Source organism: Coturnix japonica, chromosome 22 (genome assembly GCF_054131305.1).
Source record: "Coturnix japonica strain WE chromosome 22, WE-NBRP24, whole genome shotgun sequence".
In the NCBI taxonomy this organism is placed as follows: domain Eukaryota; kingdom Metazoa; phylum Chordata; class Aves; order Galliformes; family Phasianidae; genus Coturnix; species Coturnix japonica.
The window spans coordinates 2,504,612-2,526,555 of record NC_140684.1 but is presented as its reverse complement, the minus strand read 5'-3'; the positions used below and the strand labels follow the sequence as shown (position 1 = coordinate 2,526,555).

At 37.9% G+C, this 21,944-nt stretch overlaps 1 protein-coding gene across 1 annotated transcript; it reads right to left on the bottom strand.

Moving 5' to 3' along the window:
• Positions 1–754: 754 nt before the first annotated feature.
• NOS2 (nitric oxide synthase 2) lies at positions 755–18,326 on the bottom strand. The gene is made up of 26 exons (XM_015881060.3): positions 18,193–18,326; positions 17,750–17,828; positions 17,079–17,201; positions 16,842–16,990; positions 14,690–14,852; positions 14,236–14,327; positions 13,691–13,832; positions 13,194–13,333; positions 12,419–12,593; positions 11,751–11,852; positions 10,944–11,138; positions 10,467–10,549; positions 10,006–10,150; positions 9,666–9,770; positions 9,161–9,210; positions 8,895–9,069; positions 8,302–8,434; positions 7,807–7,885; positions 6,716–6,894; positions 5,965–6,128; positions 5,025–5,235; positions 4,592–4,679; positions 3,748–3,869; positions 3,037–3,185; positions 2,146–2,340; positions 755–1,599 (listed from the first exon to the last, which is right to left on the bottom strand). Exons 1-26 carry the CDS (start codon positions 18,297–18,299, stop codon positions 1,534–1,536), a joined length of 3,411 nt encoding a protein of 1,136 aa, XP_015736546.2. The 5' UTR covers positions 18,300–18,326; the 3' UTR covers positions 755–1,533.
• Between the last annotated feature and the right edge of the window lie 3,618 nt (positions 18,327–21,944).

Here is a 21,944-nt window from a genome sequence, read left to right as displayed (position 1 = left end):
AGTACACATGAAACACACTGCATATACATGACACTGTTGACTTTGAGCATTGAATCTTTCATTGAATTCCAGCTCCTGAAGACAAAGGATGACAAGAAAAATCTCTTTTTAAACATCATCGTAAATTCCTGCTGATTTCAGAAAAAAAAGTTGTGACAGAACTACAAGAGATGAGAGCCAAACTCAAAATATAACTAGGGCAATATACATTGCTCCAATTGTTATTTTGCATTCTTTAGTCCACAAGGCAAGATTCACACCTCGCCAGCAGGAACAAGAGTGTGCAACTCATCTTAGGCTGCGTAACTCACATAGACTCCTTGCTTAAGGAGGGACTGCTGGTTGGAGAACACCTCATGTCGGCCCTTAGAAGCAGAGCAACAGCTTCTGATGGATTCTTTGCAATACAAGGCATCATTAGAAAAACCAATAATCACATACAGAAAGAAGTTGACAGACCCAATTGGTGATGAGGGTCTTCTGGTTATAAAACACACCTCAAGAAGCAGCCTTCACCCAGGAGATATTCTCCCGTCAGAGGTTTGCTCTTAATGAGCCCAGAGAGGGGTGGACCCCTTGCAGTTGGGTGGGAAGCTCAGGAGAATTGCTTGCACCTGTGCTTCCAGGGCCAGCCACCCCCTCGCCAGGTGCTCAGTTACCAGCTCAGGCTGTGTTTTAGCAGTTCCCTACATCTACCTACCCACCTGCACTTTTTCAGGCTTAAGATAACAGGAAAAAGAAGTACACCAATCGGTTTGTCTTAATATAAAGGTATCTTTTATTACAAACAAATCAAGTAAAGTCAGAGCATAGATATCAAGTGTACAAAGTGCTTTTGAATTTTCTGAACCTCATTGCTACAGGCTCTGTAACAACAAAAATTCAGGTTGGTGTACCTGAACTATATAGAGCAGAAATCAGAACTGCTGCCTCCTGACATGCGTACATTTGAAGTGCATGCAGCAGGTATTTCCACTCATAAGCCATTGTATTTTTTCACATTTGAGATACAACAAATTACTGCACGTTTCCAAGTGTCACAACCATCTACTTACTTGCTTTGAAGTGAAGATAATGTGCACAGTAAAACAATAATATAAATAAATTCAAACATAAATAGTCCATTAAAAAAAAAAAACCAACAAAAAATCACTTCCAGCAATAGCAAAAAACTAAAAAATGTCACTAATAGCAAAAAAACCCTCTACATTTTCCTTGTGACTAGGTTTTATATGTTTTATATTTGCAAAAGATGACAGATATACACTAACCTAGATAGAATTAAAAAAATAATTGGCATCTTCAATATTAAATTAATCTCTTAAAAGAAGTCTGAGAAGAATAAACGTTAAATTTCATATTTTTCTTACTTAAGGCTAGAGCTTAGAACTCAAATCCTACCATCAGATGTGCAGCATTTAGCATGAATAAAGAAGAGCATTTGATCCCTTGATTTTTGAAACAACAACAAATGTGCAAATATCACATTCAGTGTCTGTTGGTTCATGCCCGGACCAATGGGGTGCAAATCTCTTATATTCTTTTGACTTCATGTGGGAACGCAGCCCCAAATATATCTTCGTGGTATCGCTTTTGGCTCTGAAAAAGAAAGCAAAGAACAAAAACCCAAGAGATGAATCTTTCTGTGACATTCAGGTAAGCAATCATGATTCTGTGATGGTGGACTTTCTTGCTGCCAATAAAGGAATCAAATTGCAGACATGCAAACTCCAGACAAGTTCTGCTAACAGAACAGTCCTACAAAGCCCACCATACTCAGACACTGTGTTGTCAGTGACTGCTCCATTACTTTCTTGAACTCACATTCCTATTTTGATACAATAAATTGTCAAACCTTTGACGCTCCAGAAACTGCAAAGCTAATGTCCGGAATCAAAAAAAGGACACTGTGCAGAATGATAGTATGTAAGTGAGGAGCATGACATGTCATTCATACAACCTAACCAAACAGCAACCATCCATTTTAAATCACGGTGAGTAGACTAAGCAGATCAGTTAAGCACATTTCTTTAGCATGCTGCTGAAAAGAAGCTAATTGCAGCCTGTAGGATTTGGATTGTGACTTTGAAACCCGTGTTGGAGCACTGTCTGAATGGAAACAATGCCTTGTACATCACAGGATACCTTTAGCTGGAAGCAATACTCTTCTGCCTGCTGTTCTGTGTGGTTCAGGTTTTTTACAAGTATCCTCTTCAAAGTCTGAGCAACATCTCTGGCCATGCGTACATCTCCACAGACAAACAGGTGCCCTTCCTCTTTATGCAAGATATTACACACTTTGGTTTCCAACTCATTTTGAAGAATATCTTGAACATAGACCTTAGAAACAGAAAGAAAATATCATTAGAAAAGGTCTCTTTAATGCTACTTTGTCTATTGGCTTTTCTAAATTCAGTCTGGGCCTACATAGGAAGGTTCAATACATCCTAACTATTCCACATGCTGCATGACAGCAAAGGAGAGGGAAAATGTCCTAAATGCTCTCTCTACAAGTCCCAGATTTGAAGGCTGTCCCTGATTAAACCAGAGTACATTAAGAGGCTTTTATTTAGAACCAATTACCACTGCCAAAGATTCCTGACTCGCTTAGAGAGGCAAGACAGCTAAAAACAGTACTGAAATGGTGACAAATGATGAGAGCCTGCTCATTTCTAACTCACTGACTTATCATATCCTGCCAAATGTAAGGTTTCCAAAAATGTTCCAGCTTCTAATTTCAAAGGATGTTTTGCACTCAAAGGCTTAATTGTATGTCTACTACACCTATCCATAAGGCAGTGAGGATTAAAAATACATCTTTACATATATGGTGCTCATTCAGAAGTGAACAATGAGAGGCTCCTTTGTTTTGGAGGAATGGGGCCTTTTGTCACTTGTTCACAGTATACTGAAGCTAACAGTTTTGTTTTGCTTTGTCTTGTTTTTCAATAAAATTGTTCAACAGAGCCCAAACATTAACTTGGGGGACCCTCCCTAAAGGGTCCAACTCTTAAAGAATGAAAGAACCAGCCTTACTTTAGGTTGACCAGGTTGCCTGGAGTAAGCTGTAAAAACTTCTTTCAGAACTCCTTTCCTCTTCATTTCTTCTACTTCTTCTTTGTAGATATGATCCATATCTGGCTGCCGGCAGCCAAACAGTAATATCATGTCACCACCTTTGATCCCTGAAACCGAGATCAGACAGTTATTTTAGCCTTCAGAGAGAGCCCTGTCATATCAACTTAGCTGGGCAATGTAACCACTATTTCTAATTAGTCCTTTGCTAAAACTCTGAGGAGTATGTGTGCAAGAGTGACAGTTCCTAATTTGAAATCTGCATTAGGACTGAATATGCCTGATACTTCAAAGTACTACATGTAATCACCTACTGAAGTACATTTCCCAAGCAGAATGATAGAGACAGGCTAAAATATTTCCTCTCTGCATTGTGGCCCCTTTGTGAGAGCTGGGCAGATGTAGAACAACGTAGTACTTACACACATAGGATACTCCCAGAATGGTCACATGTGGGATTGGAATTATTGGCTGTTTCAGTGCAGTGTTTGATTCAGTCTTGTGATGACAAATCTTTACATGGGTTACTTAGATAAAGCTTAGAAGTGTCGCCACCTGTTTTATAGTTCTCCAAACAAAATATCCACCTGAAGGGATTTTCTTTGGAGGACTACAGATGTCTTCTGGCTGGCTGAGTTTTGGCCTCCCCCAAGTGGCAGTCCCTCTAAGTACCTTTCTTTTCCAAGTCATAGAGACGCTGCTGCCAGAAACTTCTGAATGGAGCAATTCCTGTTCCTGGACCAATAAGAATGCATGGCTTGGCTGGCTCCTCTGGGAGTCGGAATCCATCAGCACTAATATGCAAAAATATGTTGATTAGGTAAAATAACACTCAGAATAAAAGTATTCCTAGAAGGCTGACAGTATGATACCTAGTGATCATCTCTACTGCCTTGAATCTTCTCGTTATCCTTTCTATGTGAGGATAAATGTATCTTGAAGGACTGAAGAATCACAGAATCAGAGAATCACAGAATTGTAGGGGTTGGAAGGGACCTCTAGAGCTCATCGAATCCAACCCCCTGCCAAAGCAGGCTCCCTACACCAGGTCGCACAGGTAGGCGTCCAGGCAGGTCTTGAATATCTCCAGAGAAGGAGACTCCACAACCCCCCTGGGCAGCCTGTCCCAGTGCTCCATCACCCTCACCGTAAAGAAGTTCTTGCGCACCTTCATGCAGAACTTCCTATGCTGTAGTTTCATCCCATTACCCCTAGTCTTGTCCCCACGCACTACTGAAAAGAGACCGAATCGGACTTGCTATTTTTTTCTTTACAAAATAAACACTGATAAGTGCACAGTGATTCCGGAGAGTAACCATCAGTGATTTTGTAGAAATTGAACAATTTCCTTCATTAGAATTCAATAAAACTTCCATTAGTTTCCTGAAAAATTTCATGGTAATTAACCTCAGGAGATGTCTAGGAAAAGAAGCTTCACTGAATTATGCAGCAAGTATTTGCCTATTGATTCCTTTTCCATGATTTTTCTTGGCTTCTTCCTATGGCATTCACTCACCTGCGCACAAAGCACGGGACTGTTTCATTGAGAGCTATTTTGTTCAGCCACGTGCTGCAGACTCCATGGTGCAATGGCCCTTGTCCATCTAATCAGAGGAAAGAAAACTTATTTGTAAGCATTCAAAAGGTGTTTGTTTTTTAAAAAAACATAGTTTGTACTTAATATTATGCTTATAAACAAGGCTATAAGTGATCTAGTCATCTTTTATAAAACAAGTATATACCAGTGATGCAGTATTTTAACAAATCCTGATACAGTACGAGCATCTGTACTATGTACTATTCTGCATGTATCACAACACAAGCTTTCTCTTACAGATATGTTTCATGCCATGTAGCATGCACAGATTTTTCTGAACCACAGCATAGACTAAATGTCAATTAATTAAGACAGAAATAAATAAAAAAAACCCAACACAACAGTTCATTACCTCTTGTCCTGTAGTTTACCACAGCAACTGTCAGATGAATCTCTCCGGGCGTCATGTCACAGGAGGAACTGACAGAGTAGTATCTAGGTTTCAGAAGTGGCAGCTGAGTCAGTAAGAAAGCTGTTGAGACTTCAGCAGAAGGAAACTCTTCCAGGACCTCCAGGATGTTTAGGCTGTTGTAAAACTTCCATTTATTGTATTCTTCTGTGCTCTAAAAGCCAAAAGTCACCATCACAATGTTACCAGGCCATGTTGAGAACAGGAGAGCAAAGATGTTTGAAAAGTAACTTTTAAAATAAGATTCCTACTTTATATTAAATCAAATATGCAATAAAGTGCAAATCAGCAGAGAATTCTCAAAACCATCCCTAGACTAATACTGGGGTTTCCTGAAAAAGTTGTTCTGCTTTTCAGCCCCCTGGCTATGGGGTATCCACAAAGCTGTGTAGGCTCAGGTCCTGTTGAGCACTTGCTGAGTGTTTGCTGATCCCAGCAGAATAAAGCAGTTGCTACACCTATGAGTGTTTGGTTACTTGAAGTGACTTTGCTTCTACTTTATTGGTATCAAATTCTATGACAAAAATACTTAACAGCTCCTCTGCAACATCTCCCTCTGCAAACTCTGAGATTTTTTAATGGTATCTCATCAGAAACCACCACAGGGCAAGCAAGAGAAACAGGCAGGAAAAATGACCCACCCATAACCACACAGGAAATACCAGATCTGAAGAAAACTCTTGATTCCCACGCATAAGTGAAACCATAAGATCACCCTTTCTTTCTCTCACTGTGTTTGGTTTTACACACTCACAGAATATGTAACAGAGGAATGGAAATCAAACACCATCACTACAAGCATTTCTAAAGCTTCTAATTTAGAAGGGCATTGATGGATCCATTATGTAGCACTTTTAGTGTAACTCCAGACCTAATTACTTACATGACATAAAACTTCCAGTCTCTGTTTATCTGCTTCCGCTGTTACCAGCTGGGAGAGTTTTTTTAGCAGTTGTTGGGAGGGTGGTGTGGTGATATCAAGTAAGTATGTCAAGGCCTGGGAGAGTGTGCAAGCAGGAATCTTCTTCTCGCTTGTCCAATAGCCACCTGGAAACAAGGGAAGTAGATCATGTGGCAATTCCCAAGGCATTTAACAACTGTAGTGCTTTGCAAAACTCAGTGTCTTTTAAAATATGACTTCTGATTAGGTTGCATACAGGTCTGGACTACAGGTTAATGTGAGCTTTCAAGCTTTTTGTGAGTAGAGAATCTGATGCAGAGAACCACATGGTAACAAAACACTAGGTTTTAAGGGAAAAGAATGATGGAAATCATCTTTCTGCATCCTAAGATTCCCATGGTTTCGCAGACTGCAGCTACTAAGATGTAAAAAAAATGGCCATGACATGTAAATCCATTTTACGATATTGACAGGTAACCACAATAAGGAAACTGTAGACTGATTTCATTGCAGTCAATAGTCAATTTAGGAACTGAGTTACAAATAGCGTCAGCCCAAAATATCAGATAATACTGGTGAAATTACCATGAACCCCCATAGTATATAAAAACAGAATCTATAATTAGAAGAATACTTAAAAGCATCAAGAAAATTCAGCCTATAAGAATTCTTATGAATTTAGGAAAACTTATCAAATATCCTCTGTTATCAGATGTGAAAGGAACTGACTTACCTTCAGTACAGGTTTCAAGTCTGATAGTCTGATCAGCTGGAGGGGCATCCTTAACACGTGCAATGAGGCCATGGACTAATTCTGGCTGGTTGCCTGGGAAAATCCCAATATGTTCTCCAGGCAGGTAGCGCACTTCCTGATTAGTCTCACAGGAAAGCTTAACTAGAATGGTAACACGACTAGATATAGAAAAAAAGAGATCAGTTAGACCATGATTACGTTGACAGGATTTCCCTTAAATTGCACAGAAAAGATACAAATGTGAAGTGAGAGTTGGCAAGGGCTTACTGTTCATTCTCAAATTATCAGATCAGCTTAATAATTCATGAAGATTTAAAAAAAAAAAAAAAAGTATAGAGATGTGAAGACTTGTATAAAAACAAATAAGATGCTGAAGTGCTGCCTGATCTGCTTAGTATAGAACAAGTATGCCTGCAGTCAGCCAATGACAGGAAATGCAGTCCTACTGAAGACTGAATAGCTCACACATTACAGCTGCTCAGAGCACATCCTATAAGAAGACTGCATTTAGAACAGGGATGAAAAGGATTTCCTAGAGGATGCTAAAGAGGCATTCATGAATGCTATTTCTCAGACACATGCCAGTGCATATATTATCTTTTTGTATTTTTATGTTGTCTCAGCTTGCTTTGTAGTAAAATCCATAGCATCTTCTTGTACTATATCTCTTTCTATCCTCAACTTTTATATTTTCCCCTCTATTAAGGAGCCATTTTTTCCCCCCTAAATGAAGTAAATGTTTGTCTGGCAGGTAGCTGATAAAGCAAAGGAGAGGGACCATACACCTGACCTTCCACACTTAGTAGATATCAAAGGGCCATATTCATCAATTTATTTAGTTCCCTTTGCTGCCAGAGACTCCAGTCGGAAATAAGCAACTATGAAAACAGAAGTGACGTCCCTAACTATAGTTGTGGTCTGGTAATTATAATTTACTTCTACTAAGAATGAAACAAAATTTGGATATATTTCTCAGTAACACAGGGAAGAGATGTTTAGTTATAAGCATTTCAATTGTTTAATATTTTAATAAAATGTACCACAGTATTCAAAGGAATGAGGCATCATACCTGGATTTGAAACTCTGAAGATTCTGCCTGAATTTCAGCTTCATTGGAATTATATCCTTTGCATGAATGTCTGCCAGTGCTGTTGAGAAAAGGGGACATGATTAATGAAAAATTCTGTCGTTAGGTTTGTTTAATAGATCTTCCAAGAATACAGAGAAAAGAACTGAACCACGCCTGTTCTAGAACACCATATACTTCTTGTCAGCCTCTATGTCCATTATGTATGGCTTCTCTGACTAAGAGCATCTCAACTCTAATTCTTCTGGGTCTGTCAAAATGTATATCAGCTCTGGTATTCTGACGTTTTTGTACTAGAAGATGTAATGATTTATTTAGTGTAAAATGATATCTTTTTTTCTTTGACCACTCTAATTCCATTACAGGAATTCTACCACCTAGTGCTGTAGCATGACTGTTAACAACATCAGACAACCTTTCAGTCCAGACCTATATGAAGTAACATTGATAGAGGAAGCTAAAAGTCAGTTCCAATACCTTTAGTCAAGTCCATGGTTTGAGAGCCATGTACTATCCTATGTTTCTTAGGATTCCAGCTGTCATCTGATGAGTACATCTCAGGTAACCGAATACTGTTTTTCCCACGGATGTCAAAAATGTCACAGGCAGTCTAGAAAAAAGTAGTAATTACACTGTCATATGTTTGTTGTTCATTTGCTGTTGCTATGTTTATGGGGAGATTTCAGTTTCACTGACTGTTATTTATTAAATCTGTTGAATTCAGTAATGCTATAGGATTTCGGCAAGTTCCCACTTCTAATCTAGCTTAAAAAAAAAGATCTACTTAGCAAAATTAAGAGGTCTGATGCTACCATAATTACTTATACTGAGTGTTTCATTATCCAGAAGGATTTGTGGAACTTTATGTGAATACTAAGAAATCACACAAAAGGGATCCTGTTTCTCCTACAATTTAGACAAGCAGAAGATGATGAAAGGCAAGTTCAAAATTCAGATAACAAAGGGAATTTCTTTCATTATTCCCTATTTTTCTGGGATACCAGTAAAAACTGAAATAATTGAAATGAATGAATGAACTAACACATAATCTAGATTATTTATATAGTCACCTTGAATGCAGTGACTGCCCATGTGTGAAAGGCTTCTTCTTGACCATTGAGTTCATCTCCTTCACCCACTGGAACAAGCTGCAAAGCCCCCATTTGGGACAGTTTTCGGTCAATGGCATGAGCAAAGGCACAGAACTCAGGATACATGGTGGAGCCCAAACCAAACACAGCGTATCTGCAGGAGACACAAATAAGACTGCTATGTTATGACGAATGAAATACAAAAGGACTCACCATATGTAAACAAAATAACAGACTATTTTTACCTAATTTTTTTTCTCAGCAATTTCAGGGTGAGCAAGGAGTTCTTCAGTGTCTGTAGAAAAATTCATTAAACATTTAATGTTAGAAAAATATTCTTTGATTTAAAAGAGAAGTGAGACTCTGATCTATACCTTAAGTACATGAGAAATGAAAGCTTGTCTTTGAAACACAGAATACCCTGAGATCAAAGGGACCCAAAAGAATCAAGTCCAATTCCTGGCTCTACAAAAGGCTACTTAAAAATTAAACCATACGTCTAAGAGTGTTGCATAAACATGTCTTGAACTCCAGCATCTTGGTGCCATGGTGATTTCCCTAAGTAGCCCAGCCCAGTGCCCAATTACCCACTTGGTAAAGAACCCTCTCCTATTTCTGTCTTAACTTCTCCTGAGGCAGCTTCAAGCTGTTCCCTCAGGTCCTATCACTGGTCACCAGAGAGAACTCTGAAGTGCTCATCTCAGCAGTCTCTGAGTTGAGTTGCATATGTGCTTCTGAGTCAAATAGTACCTTTCCATTATTTGGAGAATCTCCATTTCCAAAAGTGCTAGTAACCACTAAAAGCAGTGTTTCTTTCTCCAAGTCACTGATGTTGTACTCATCCATGCACAGAATCTGAAAGATACAAAGCTCATGAGAATCTGCTAGTTTAGATCTCTCTGATTGTCAGGTGACTGTTGATCAAATTTACAAGGCATTATTCTATATGAAAAAAGTCAGTATCTAAGGTCGAACTTACATTTAGAGAACATACAAAACACAGGCTTAGAGAATGAAAAACTTTGCAGAACCTGATAAAACTAGGCAAACTTCATCTTCTGCTTAGTTTAAGTGACCTATATTTCCTTACCTTAGTGTCGAAGGCACAGCTGAACAAACTGCACAGATTGTTGGCTAATGTTTCTGATTTCCCAGTCTCTGTTGCATAGATCACAGTCACCTTGGACCTGGCTGCCATTGTTTTTCGCAGAAGTAATGACGCAAAGAGTACAGCCCTGAGGGAAAAAAAAGCACAACATGTATCATTTTGAATATAGCTGTGTAGAAATTCAAACTGATGCACAAGCAGTTTCCTAGATAAGGCTCATTTTGAGCATGGCTTTTCCTTGGAAGATTGTTAGGAAGCAATACAATACAGAAAGCCCTGAATAATAACATTAGATATAAGCATTACCTAGATGTTTACATGAAGTCTATAATTCAAATAAATCAGGTCATCCCTACTGTAATAATTATTAAAAAAATGTGTAAGAGAAGAACAGAAAAATAGAATATTTTGACAAAATCACGATGTTTATTTGAACAACTTACTTGGCCAAAATGCTCAACTTTATTTCTCTTTTCTTTGGCCTACGGGTCTCATCTTGCCAAATGTGTGTTTTCCATGCATCCACCTTCAATTAAAAAAAAGCTAAGTTTCAGATAAGTAATGGTAGATAAGCAAAACAACAAATACACAACTTGCGTACAGTACAATTGAAAGGGACAGATTTTACAGGATCTACACTTACGATTTGCGGCATGTACAAACACTGACCAGTCCCTACAGCACTAAGTCGCATTTTATTTGTAGCCTAGGAATTCAACAGAACTAAAATTATCTAGCACATTATAAGAAAAAATTGCCCACTCTTTTATGAATTTATCCAGTAAATTCTGATTTGTATATACCAAGACTAAGAACAGTATGAAGAATGGGCTTTTCATTCAGACTTTTCTGTGTCTCATATTATCGTCTGCACTGATGAAGTTGTCTGCTAGAATCTTTATTCTTTTGACAATGTGTACCTGGTAGTAAAAGAAGGGAGTGAGGACATAGTTCAGCATCTCCTGGTGGAACACAGGAGTTATGCTCCCTGACATAGGAGGTACAATCCACACCCAATCAGCTGGGCAGCCTCCTCGCACACGGTACTCATTCTGCATGTATTTCATGAAGGACTCAGCAGCTGAGTGATGATCCATGATAGTAACATTTTGTTTCTAGAATAATGGCAAAAAGAGAAACATATATATGTAAGTCCATTCCATAGTTAAAATAATCTTTTTGCTTGCTTAATATTCCAAGGAATTTATACAGTGTTGGAAATTTTTTCTACTACCAACTATAAAATGAAGATGTAGGTGGACCTTTGGCTAAGAATTTTTATTAAGTCCTCTTTTATTTATTTTTAACATCAGTATTTTACCTTTCCAGCATTGAGAGTAAATGCTCAAAAACTATGTTTCACTTTTACCCACCTTATATAATGTCATGATATCTTAAAGAGACTGTAATTGTGAATGAAATCCATGAATTCTGTGGCTTTATGCAGATTTTGACACTTAAACATCTGGGCTAAAAAGACGAACAATCTTGCCTCTAACTTCCTTTTCTTTTTTTTCTCCCTTTTCCCTCTATCCAAGGTATCTTGTTTTTCTGGCATCAAGAGAGCATTTACATTCCTCTGCTTTCCCAGATAATAACTCCATTGAAATTATATTGGTAACCTCCTGGTATAAGTCCACTGGCACTATATTTGTATAAAGTTGTTGTAAGTGAAATGAAATACACAGTATTCAATGTGTTTCCAGATATGAGACTCACTGTCTTACCTGGAAGCTATGAAGCACAGCAACGTTAATCTCTACAACAGCTCGGTCCTTCCACAATGATGCAAGTTTGTTGGTTTCCAGTCCCATTCTTCTTCCAACCTCCTATAAGTGGAAAAGAGAGAAAAAAGGGAAAAGCAAGTTTACTGTCATGACTTCTCCACCTCATCATGTTAATATGCAGATAAAAATATTCGAGAAAGGAGAAAGGTCAGTCTTATGATGGGAAAAGTGACAGGTGCACACATTTGGTATTAGAGGTATCATGAGGCTATTCTGGTTCGGAGAAGGGAAAAAGGCTCTGTTGGACCAAATGGTTAGTGAATGGTAGCATCTGGTTCTAAGTCATCACTATTAATTTGCAGAGGCAAGGAGCCCAGTACCTGCAACTAACATCCAGGACTCCATTGCCTTGTCAGCAACAGACTGGAACTAATAACAGATACATCTCTGAGATATTTGCAGTCAGAGACCAAAATTCCTGAATCAGCAGTACTCATGTTAAAACTGGGGGAAAACAGCCTTTAAGACAACATGTTTTTTTTGTGTTGTTGTTGTTTTTTTTTACAGGTAAAGGCTGGCAGTATCTCTTTTTCAGAAACATTTCACCCGTTCTCATTCAAATCCATTCTCTTCTCAAAGTCACAAAATCCTTCATCTCAGGAAATTACCTTCAGGATATTGTACCGCTGTACATCACAGAAGTCCCGCACTCCAATCTCTGTTCCCATGTACCAGCCGTTGAAAGGACATGCAGTAAATTCCAGGCCTCCCACCTCAAGGAGCATGTTGGCAACAGCAGGCAGAGCATACCACTTCAGATCCAACTCCTTAAACCACTCATATCTGTTAAGTAAACATTTAATTTGTTACTTTATGCATTCCTCCCTTAGGCATCAACCAGAGAAGCCCAGGAAGTGAAAGAGCACTGTCTGTAGGGAGGCCAACCCATGAAGAAATCTGCAAAAGCTTGCAGCAAAGCTTTCACATACAATGTGGTAACTGGGAATGGCCTGCTAAGGAAACTGAGAAACAGTATGAAAGAGTTCTGCAATCTGCAACCCACTTCTAAAGCAAATATGATGCAAAAAACAAAGAGAAAAAAAAAAAAAAGCAATAAGCATTTTGTTGCAAGTGCAACCATATTTTATATGTGTATTCCACTGGCATAAGAAACTGTTGTTTTTGTTTGTCTTTTGGTTTTGTTTGTTTTGGTTTTTAATTCTGAATCTGACTGAAATGGACAACATTAAAAAAATGCCCAACAGAACTACCACTGTTAATTTAAATCTCATTTTACTGTTCTAACAGGCATTTTGCCTTTCAGGACAATTTACCATAATTTCATCCTAACAAAGAGCTCATAAAATGACTGCCACAAGAACAGGCTGAGCACCTGCCAAGGTGAGGCAGTGGCAAAAATGCGATTAGCAAAATATGGCTTACTTTGGATGCTCCATTGGCACTTCAAGGATAATCTCTGGTGGGTATTCAAATATTTCTGGATCTTGGCCGTTTGCTTGGAGAATGAGAGGAACTACATCAAAGCGGCCATATTTTGGCTTCCAGCCAAGCTCAATGCATAACTGTAAGTAAAAAAAGTGAATTTCAGTTTTGAAGTCCTCCCTTCTGTTAACCCTCTGAGGTAAATTCTTAGTGCTAAAGGTTGTTTTCCTACTCAAACAAGACCATGACATGCCACTCAAGTACAGATTATGTCTCTCACTTAAGAGGAGTTTTAGCTCTCTCTGTTCTGAGATGGAGGGTAGTATTGTACTGGATAGCAAGAAATTATTGCTTCAGCCTGCACCTAGAATCTGTGGGGAAGGAAATACATAGCTCCCTCCCAGACTGCATTAAAAAAAAAGGCAAGAAAAATAAATGAAACACAGGTGAGTTAAACAAGATGGAGAACAGTTAAGACTCTGTGTTTGGAACTATACCTTCGTGAACTCCACACTTGCAGGGTCTCCTATGACAGACCCATCTGGCATTTGATATCCAGCATATCGGATGAGCTGGCTGTTCCAAACACGGAAATCATGTTTCCCATCAGTCCTCTGAGGGAAGATGGTGATGGCTGATCTGCTCAGGGAAGTGATCAAACCCAATTACAACACAGTAGTACATCAAATAAATTCTGATTATTAAGACAAATTGTTACTGGCAGCAATTATTTTATATTTAAAATAAACATCATTAAGAATAATATAATTCATTCTTCCCACCCACCTTCCCAAGTCTTCAAATCATTTATTTCCCCAGGAATTATGAAATCTTTTTTGCAATATTAGCGACAAATGTTAGAAACTTCCAAAATAGTTGATGGTGCATGTGAGAAGAACATGTAAGTATCAGAAGAATTAAGAACAAAGACAAATTGTCAAAATATTTAGATAGACCACATCAGGTCTATTGTGGAGTTCTGAATCCAGATCTAGATGGAATTTTCGATATTTAAAATTCAAATGAAATAAAAGAGATCTACCTTATATTTCCATTGTTTGTGGCATACTGAATATGGCGACAGATATATTCAAACATTTCCTTGGCTGTTTTACAATCACGTGCATCAAATACCTGTACGTTTCCCCAGAAAGATAAAGAAAAAAATATTTTGAAAGAGTAATACAAGCATGTTATTTTTCTAACACAGTTAAGGATAGGAAATCAGAATTTCTCAATTCACTTCTATCTCCAATAGGAAAGGTTTATTTTTACTGTTATTGTCACATGTAACAATGCTCCAAGAGATGGACCTGCTTCCATAACTTAATTGGTTCCTAACTATAACTAGTCCCATTTAAGTTTTCCTTCAACTATGGAACAGAGAAGTACAAGAAAATATTGATTTTATGATATGTACAGGAAGGACAGCCCTCAGATGAAGCAACTGGCATGCTGTACCAATTCAGCCCATAATTTTTAGAGTCATAAGTTACCTGTAGATTGGACCACTGGATTCTCCCAATACACCTTGGAGCATTCCTCCAGGCCTGTTTAGCAGCAAAGATCAGTTCATCCTTTGTCAGATGGTAGGTTCCTGTTGTTTCTATCTCTTTGGTCACTGTTTCTAGTCGGGCCAGGTGCTCTTCTATTTTTAACCTGTTGAACAGGAAACAGCCATGAAAGAAACAATGAAAATTTCATTACTTTCAGCTGATCTAAATTGCAGATGCCTATTTTGTTCTGGGTCAAGAGCTCAGACACTGCTGAAAACAAAGTTTTGAATGGCAAAGCATCCTTTTGCAAGAGACCTCCATCTGCATTGCTGACTTTATTTACTACTATGCAGGTAGAGCCCATTTCCAAGGAGGGGACTGTTAGCTATACTGCTTCAGATAGTGTTTACATACACTGAGAAATCTGTCCTCAAGCATCCACACTATCTGGGTGTGAAATGGGTCGACATACTTGATCATTTATAAAAGCATTCATTACCTCAACAAATGAGCAACTCCCTGTGTTCCAAGTGTGAGTGTGACTATCTGCAGTAGCACCACACTTCTGTCCCCAAAGTGTAGCTAGTATTTACTGCAACACCCTAGGGTCTGAAATTTTTATCCAAAGCAGCAGGTATTCCATGTAAAATGATGAGCTAAATACATACGATTCTAAATGAGATCAGATCAAATGACTTTTTCGTGGCTTCTGAATGACAGTACAAATGACAGCTTACTATCCTCATGAAGAAACCACCACAATAGAAACTGAACTAGAAACACTGCCCTGTCACCATCCAATGCAAGTATTCATTGATGACATGTTTTTTTTTTTTGTGAAAATTTTCAGTTTAAATTTGGATTTTCCAGACTAGTTTGGTAAAAACTGTCAAAACGCAATCAAATAGAACTTAGAGAACAGATCAGCTTCAGCCCAACATGGGAATACACTGACTGTTCTCTCTACGTTCAATTACTTTCACAGGGACAGAGGTCTTCTGAGCAAAGAAGGTAAGATTTTGACACTGAAAAAAAGGAAGCACTGAGCAATTATTTCGTTAAAGAAACTAAATGTTTCTAGGTTGATAATAGAAAATGAAGTCAAAACATTAGGAAATATTTATCACAGCACACACAAAAATTGTTGTGTTGGTCTACAGACAGAATGAAAATAGCCTGCACTGTCTGAGAATTTTCACATTTTCAACAAGATGAAAGATCAAGGGCAAGCACATAAGACAGTGCAAATCAGTGTGATCAAATACCACAGGCACAGAGACGTGCAAATATAATATGCTGACAAATAACCACAGTCTGTATGTAAAACAGGGTTTTTCTGAGAGATTCTGCTGGAATAAAACTCTGTAGAGGAGTTCAAAGTCTCTAAAGAAGAAGTCGTTATGTGGCTGAGCCCAATAATATTTTATAGTAAAATATGCAAATGCTGAATTGTCACTGAAAGCTTGTCACTCAAAAACTTCGTCACTGCAAATTCTTGGACCTTAAGCAGCTCTTCCAGCTTCTCCTGCAACAAGATCTCTCTACACCATCTCTATTTTTGTGAAAACAAACCAATTCTGAAGCAAGAACATTGCTCTCAGCATGCTCAGTCATCTTACGTTGATAACAGCACAGAGCAAGGTTGAGAAGCTCTGGGGTATCAACTGTCCTTCCACACTCTGGTCAAAGCCTTGAGAAGCAAAACATACAATAAAAGAACATGGAGAAAAGATGCTTGGAACAGCACAAACTACAAGCATTACCCACATGTCTGAAACTAATCCAAGTAGGAGATAATCCCATTAACATCCAGTGTTAAGAAAACTGAAAGTCACACTTTGGAAGAGCCCCAAATAACCTGCTTATTCTACTATTATTCTACAATTCTATACTACAGTGCAACACACTCTGAAGGGATGGGGCTGAGAAATGCACTGAAAGAGTCCACAGTAGTAATCTCTAGACCCAGGATTGCAGAAGCAGCATATGAAGTGCAGTAATGATTCTGTTCACATTTTCTAATAATCACCTCTTTTTTGGAAGCAGGCTGTGTAACTGCCAATACCTCTGAAGAAATTAAGCAGTCTAGTCCTACAGACAGGTAGGGACATAGAGGATTTTTATTCAAAAACTGAAGGTACAGTTAGCTTACTCTTTAAATGAACTGTAGTACTGCTTGACAAAGTCTATTGCCTGAGGTAGAAGCTCTGCTGGAGGAACTGGCCCATCTCTAGTGCCTCTCACCAGGCCCTTTGGGGTCATGAGTGCTCCTTGGCAAGCTTTGGTCCGACAATTGATAACCTGGAAAATAATAAAAATTTAAAAAGCAATGTTGCACTACAAATCTTCAGAAAGTTAAGAAAAATTACTGCTTAGGTTTCTGTCTTACCTCCTTTGCTGTCAGGTGTAATGTGTCAAGAAGGCTGGATCCATTTTCCATGTTCCTTACTTTTACATGTCTAGGACATCTTGATATCTGGCTTGAAGCTTTGATACCATTTTGTGGGGGCTTCTGGCCATAGAAAAGATAAAAATACAAACTATCTTCACACCTATTAAATATCATAATGTTTTGATTTTATTTTTATTTTACTAGTGAATACTACAGTTTAAAGGTAAAAACTGAAAGATCTCCAACTTGAGTATTTATTCATTTGAGTACAAATCTATTGACCTGATCTACAGTTTGACATGAAACAGACAAAAACATTTTTGTACCAACCAAACAGAACCTGCCACTACAAACAGTTCTGTAATTTCAAAGTCATAGTCTTGGGGGGAAATCAGACAAAATTAGAGAAAGGACAAAACTAGGTTTTCAAAGGAATAAAGGAATTTGGCACTCCAGTCCTCCTGGGCCAGGTACCTGGCATCAAGACTTACCAAACCACCTTTTCATTCAGAGAAGAGCTTTCATCCAGAGATCTCACAGCACCCCTAAGCTCTTGTAACCACAGTTACTCCTTGCATGAGAACTCTAAAGGGTTCTGAGCAGTAAGCACAACCTGTGTGAACTGTTGTATCAGTGAAACTAGAAACAGACCCCTCTCCATCACTGACCTCTGCTGCAGTGATTATAGGTGACATCGGTATCTGCTTCTTGCCTAGATTGTGTAATTTGGCATCATCTTTCACAAAGCTTTAAAAGAGAAAAAGACAATTCAATAGAAAGCAACACGCTTCGTTTTTACTTTTATGTTTTTATAGTACACAAATGCCTCCTAAGCCCAGCAAACATGTAACCATTATAGCATACCAGATAAATTTAGAACCATGACAGTTAAACTACAATGACTTATTTCCTCAGCGATGTATACAAAAGCTTAAATGTACCTCAGTAAACCAACACCACCTTACTAAATCAACACCACCCAGTGCCCCCAGGGACAACCGCTCTTTTGTTACAATTACTGCAGTGGAAGCACACAGCTCAGCCCCGTGTTACTTTGTATCCTTCCTTTTCAAACAAAAGCAAAACCACGAAACGATTACAAAGATCTTACCCGTGGACCTTTGTATCTTTCTCCACGTTATTATTGATATCCTTCTCTTCAGAGGGCTGGTTCTTAATAACACGAGGTTTGAATGCAAACTGCCATGGGCACAGCATTTCGTACACTTTATTTATGCTTTTACTTCACAGTGCTGAAATCTTGCTTTGTGTGATGTGGGAACGCTTCCGAGGAGAGAAAAAAAACCACAAGGTCAGTTTTTGACTAAGAAGGTAACTCCCTCTAATAGGATGCAGAAACTGCAGATTAACGACTTTGATCTAACTAACTTTCAGCATTTAAAAACTGTCTTGATGCTTATAGCAATGACACACTGACGAGGAGAACTGTTATTTTTAGTAGTGCCACAACCATCTTTTACTCTATTATTAGTTAAAAGCCCAAAATAGCCAACACATCCATGCATAACTTCTCTGAAAGACACATCTTGAAATGTTCTTTGTTTTTCTTTAAATGTTGTCATTAAATGTTGTACTAATTCCTATCACAGTATCTTCACAAAGGAAAAGGATGTAAAATTTTGCTGTGTTATTCATACAGTGATTATCACCAGGAAAAAAAAAATTAAATTAAATCAAAGCATTTTGCAATATATCCTGTTGCATGAGCCAAATGGAATTCTAAGATGCTGAATTCTGTATTTTGTAAGATATATATATACATGGCACATATTTGAATGTAAAATTTAGCAGTTATACAAGAATGTAAGCAATTTAATTTTATTCACTATAACACAGATTTTCTGTCAATTTCTGTCTGTAAGGGAGATTTTTCTGCCAGTGAAGGTGTGTCAGGAAAAAAAAAGAACAAAGCAGAATTAGCCACAGAGTTTGTACATTATTTGTAACAGTCATATTTTAGGATGCTAGGATGCTGTGTGCTGTAAAATCACACAGGGAAAGAAATGAATGCAACTACCTGTGCAGAAACTGAAAGGTGTTAGAACTCCTCTGTTAACTCAAGTAAAATACATAGCGTGCAATAAGCACACTACAGTTTCAAAATATAAACAAATCTAGATCACTGTATTGCAATAAAAAAATGCTGCAGTGCGTCTGTTCATTAGTATAAATTATATTGCAGAGAATCATTTTAAAGCACGGAAAAATGAAGAAAGAATAAGAAAAATAAAGAAAAGATTTTAAAAAAAGAAGAAGAAAAAAGAGAAATAAGAAAAAAAGAGAAAAATAAAGAGAGCAATAAAGAGAGTGAAAGATAAAGCACGTACCAGAGAAAACAGGAGAGAAAAGAAAGAAAGAAAAGAGGGAGAGAAGGAAAGACAGTAAAATGGTTGCTCCTATTTTCCACTCACTGGCAATTAGTATAATAACTTGCTTGTATTTTATGCTTTCATAACAAAGTTGCTGAAAGAACCTTTATGGTATTACCCGTTACACCCACAAACCTTTAAAGTCAGCTGGAAGAGGGATGAAGTTTTCAGAGTAGCAGGATAGCCTGGAAATAAAAGAGGAGACTGATTCCAATACTTTGCTTCTAATAAGGGAAAAAAAAAAAAAAAAAAAAAAAAAAAAAAAAAAAAAAAGGTTGTTTTTCAATTATTTCACTTTGCAAGCTGCATCAAATGAAAAGGCAATAGAGCAATGAGACACAGTGCTCTTACCATGTTTTTGTGAGAGATGTTTCCAAATCTGCTAGGAGAGGGTCTTCTCTGTGAAAGTTGCTTTCTTGCAGTCTCTCCTGCTCTGTATCCCTCCTGTGAGGCCAAGGCATTTTATAGACCCCAGAGCTATGTATGCAAAACAGCAGACTGAGACTACAAATGGACAGTAGTCAAAGGGGGAATCCCTAAAATTCCTACACTCTGAGAATGGGAGGGCACGTAGCCCATGTGCTGCCACTGCATTACATAATATTTACTGACCAGTGACAGAGCTGTGACTAATTCCTCAGTCTTACAAGTATCCTTTCCCTCACGCACAGTATGCTGCAGTTCTGACCTCAGTCATACATTCAGGATAAGACAGGAAACAGTTTTTCAGTGAACTCTGCAGGCAATGTTAAAATGGAAAAAATATACCGTGGAGAAACTCATATTGATTTTACCCATGGGTGGTTGTTCTCCTATACATTCAGCTAGGGGCTGTAGCACTAAGCCTGTGACTTTCATAAGGAATTTAGAGTAATTTTACAGAATCATAGACCTTTTGGAAATTGACCAGTAAAGCATTTAAATAAATACTTCTAACTTAAGACAGTTATTTTAACATGAATATACACTTAATAATATATTGGATCCTTATTTTTGGTATAATTTTAAGGGGCTTCTCAATAGAGCATTTGTAGATTTTTTCCTCCACAAGTCTCCATATTGCAGTCATTGCTGTCTGTGAGGTTTGCCCTTTTGTGCTCTACCAACATGTTAACTTGGAAGGAAACTACAACTCCCTGAAAGTATAAACTAGTCACATAATGTTGTATATGTAAACACCAGAAGGACAGACAGATGATGAAGGTGGGACTACTGAGCTGATTTTAGACAAAATGTGGATAAAAATACAGTACAGAGTTGGGTTTCCTCTTGGGTTCTAAAAGGCACAAGCAATCTGGGAGCTGACAATGGCATACAGAGCATAGTGCTGTTAGGGACCTGCTGACTCAGAAATGCTATGGTATGTCAGTATCAAAGTCTCAAGGACTTAATCCTGAGTTGTTTCTTCATAAATATTATGTATGAGTGAATAACACTATGTTATAAAACTTTTCAGATGTTTTCAAGCTACAGTGATGATGACAGAAAGATTTCCAAGTCCTGATCAAGGGTCTGCAAAAATTTGGCACAAGGCTATACAAGAAACAAGGAAATGGGTTCTCTTTTCATTTGCCACTTTTCTACTGGGCAAGCTTGGGCAAGGCATTTTTTCCTCTATGTCTCAGTTTGCTATTTAGAAGTGAATATTCAAATGCTTGTGTAAGACACTAATAGATGAGGTTACGTATACACGGGTTCATGCATGAATACACCTGTATTTATATCACATTCATGGCTGCAAGAGAAGAATCTCTTCAAACAGAGACCCGAGTTTTCTACAGTTTGAGCATTCATCTGCTTGATTGCATCACACTTGTGTTCTTTGCATTCACTGCTCATGAATGTTCACTTTTTTTTTTTTTTTTTTTTTTTTTTTAAAATAACCGTGTCTCTCAATGGTCAAACTAAAAGTGTCCTAAGTGGAAGAAAAGTCCAGAAATTATAAGAGCGAGGTTATGCTAATCTGGAGTATTTGCTGTATTGTTGGGATTTTAAAATTGTTTGGAATCTTTCATTTTTTATTAAATCTTACCTCTTTTCTACAGAGCATAGAGAATCTCAGCATAGTGCTGAAAAAAGGATGCACCTTAGTAGATATTTAAATGAATTTAGTTTCTAAGATTTTATTATACACCCTCCCTACTTCTCCTGGATTGGACACTGCTGAAAATAAAGACAGACTACGTAGGAATTTGGTTAAAAAAAAAAAAAAAAAAAAAAAAAAAAAAAAAAAAGTCATATTTAGTATTACCAGAAGAGGAGAAATATCTTTCCTCGTGAGCCCTGTTTATAGGACTGGCAGTAGATTTAGCCATTCACTGAACTGTTTAATCATCAGTTTTTCAAAAAGGACCTGTTCTTTTACTCACCAAAATCAACAACAAAGATCTCACCACACATTTCTTAGGTGGAGCCAGAGATCAGCAAAACAAGATCACTGTGCCCTCCTTCCACAACCATTCCATGGAGTCTG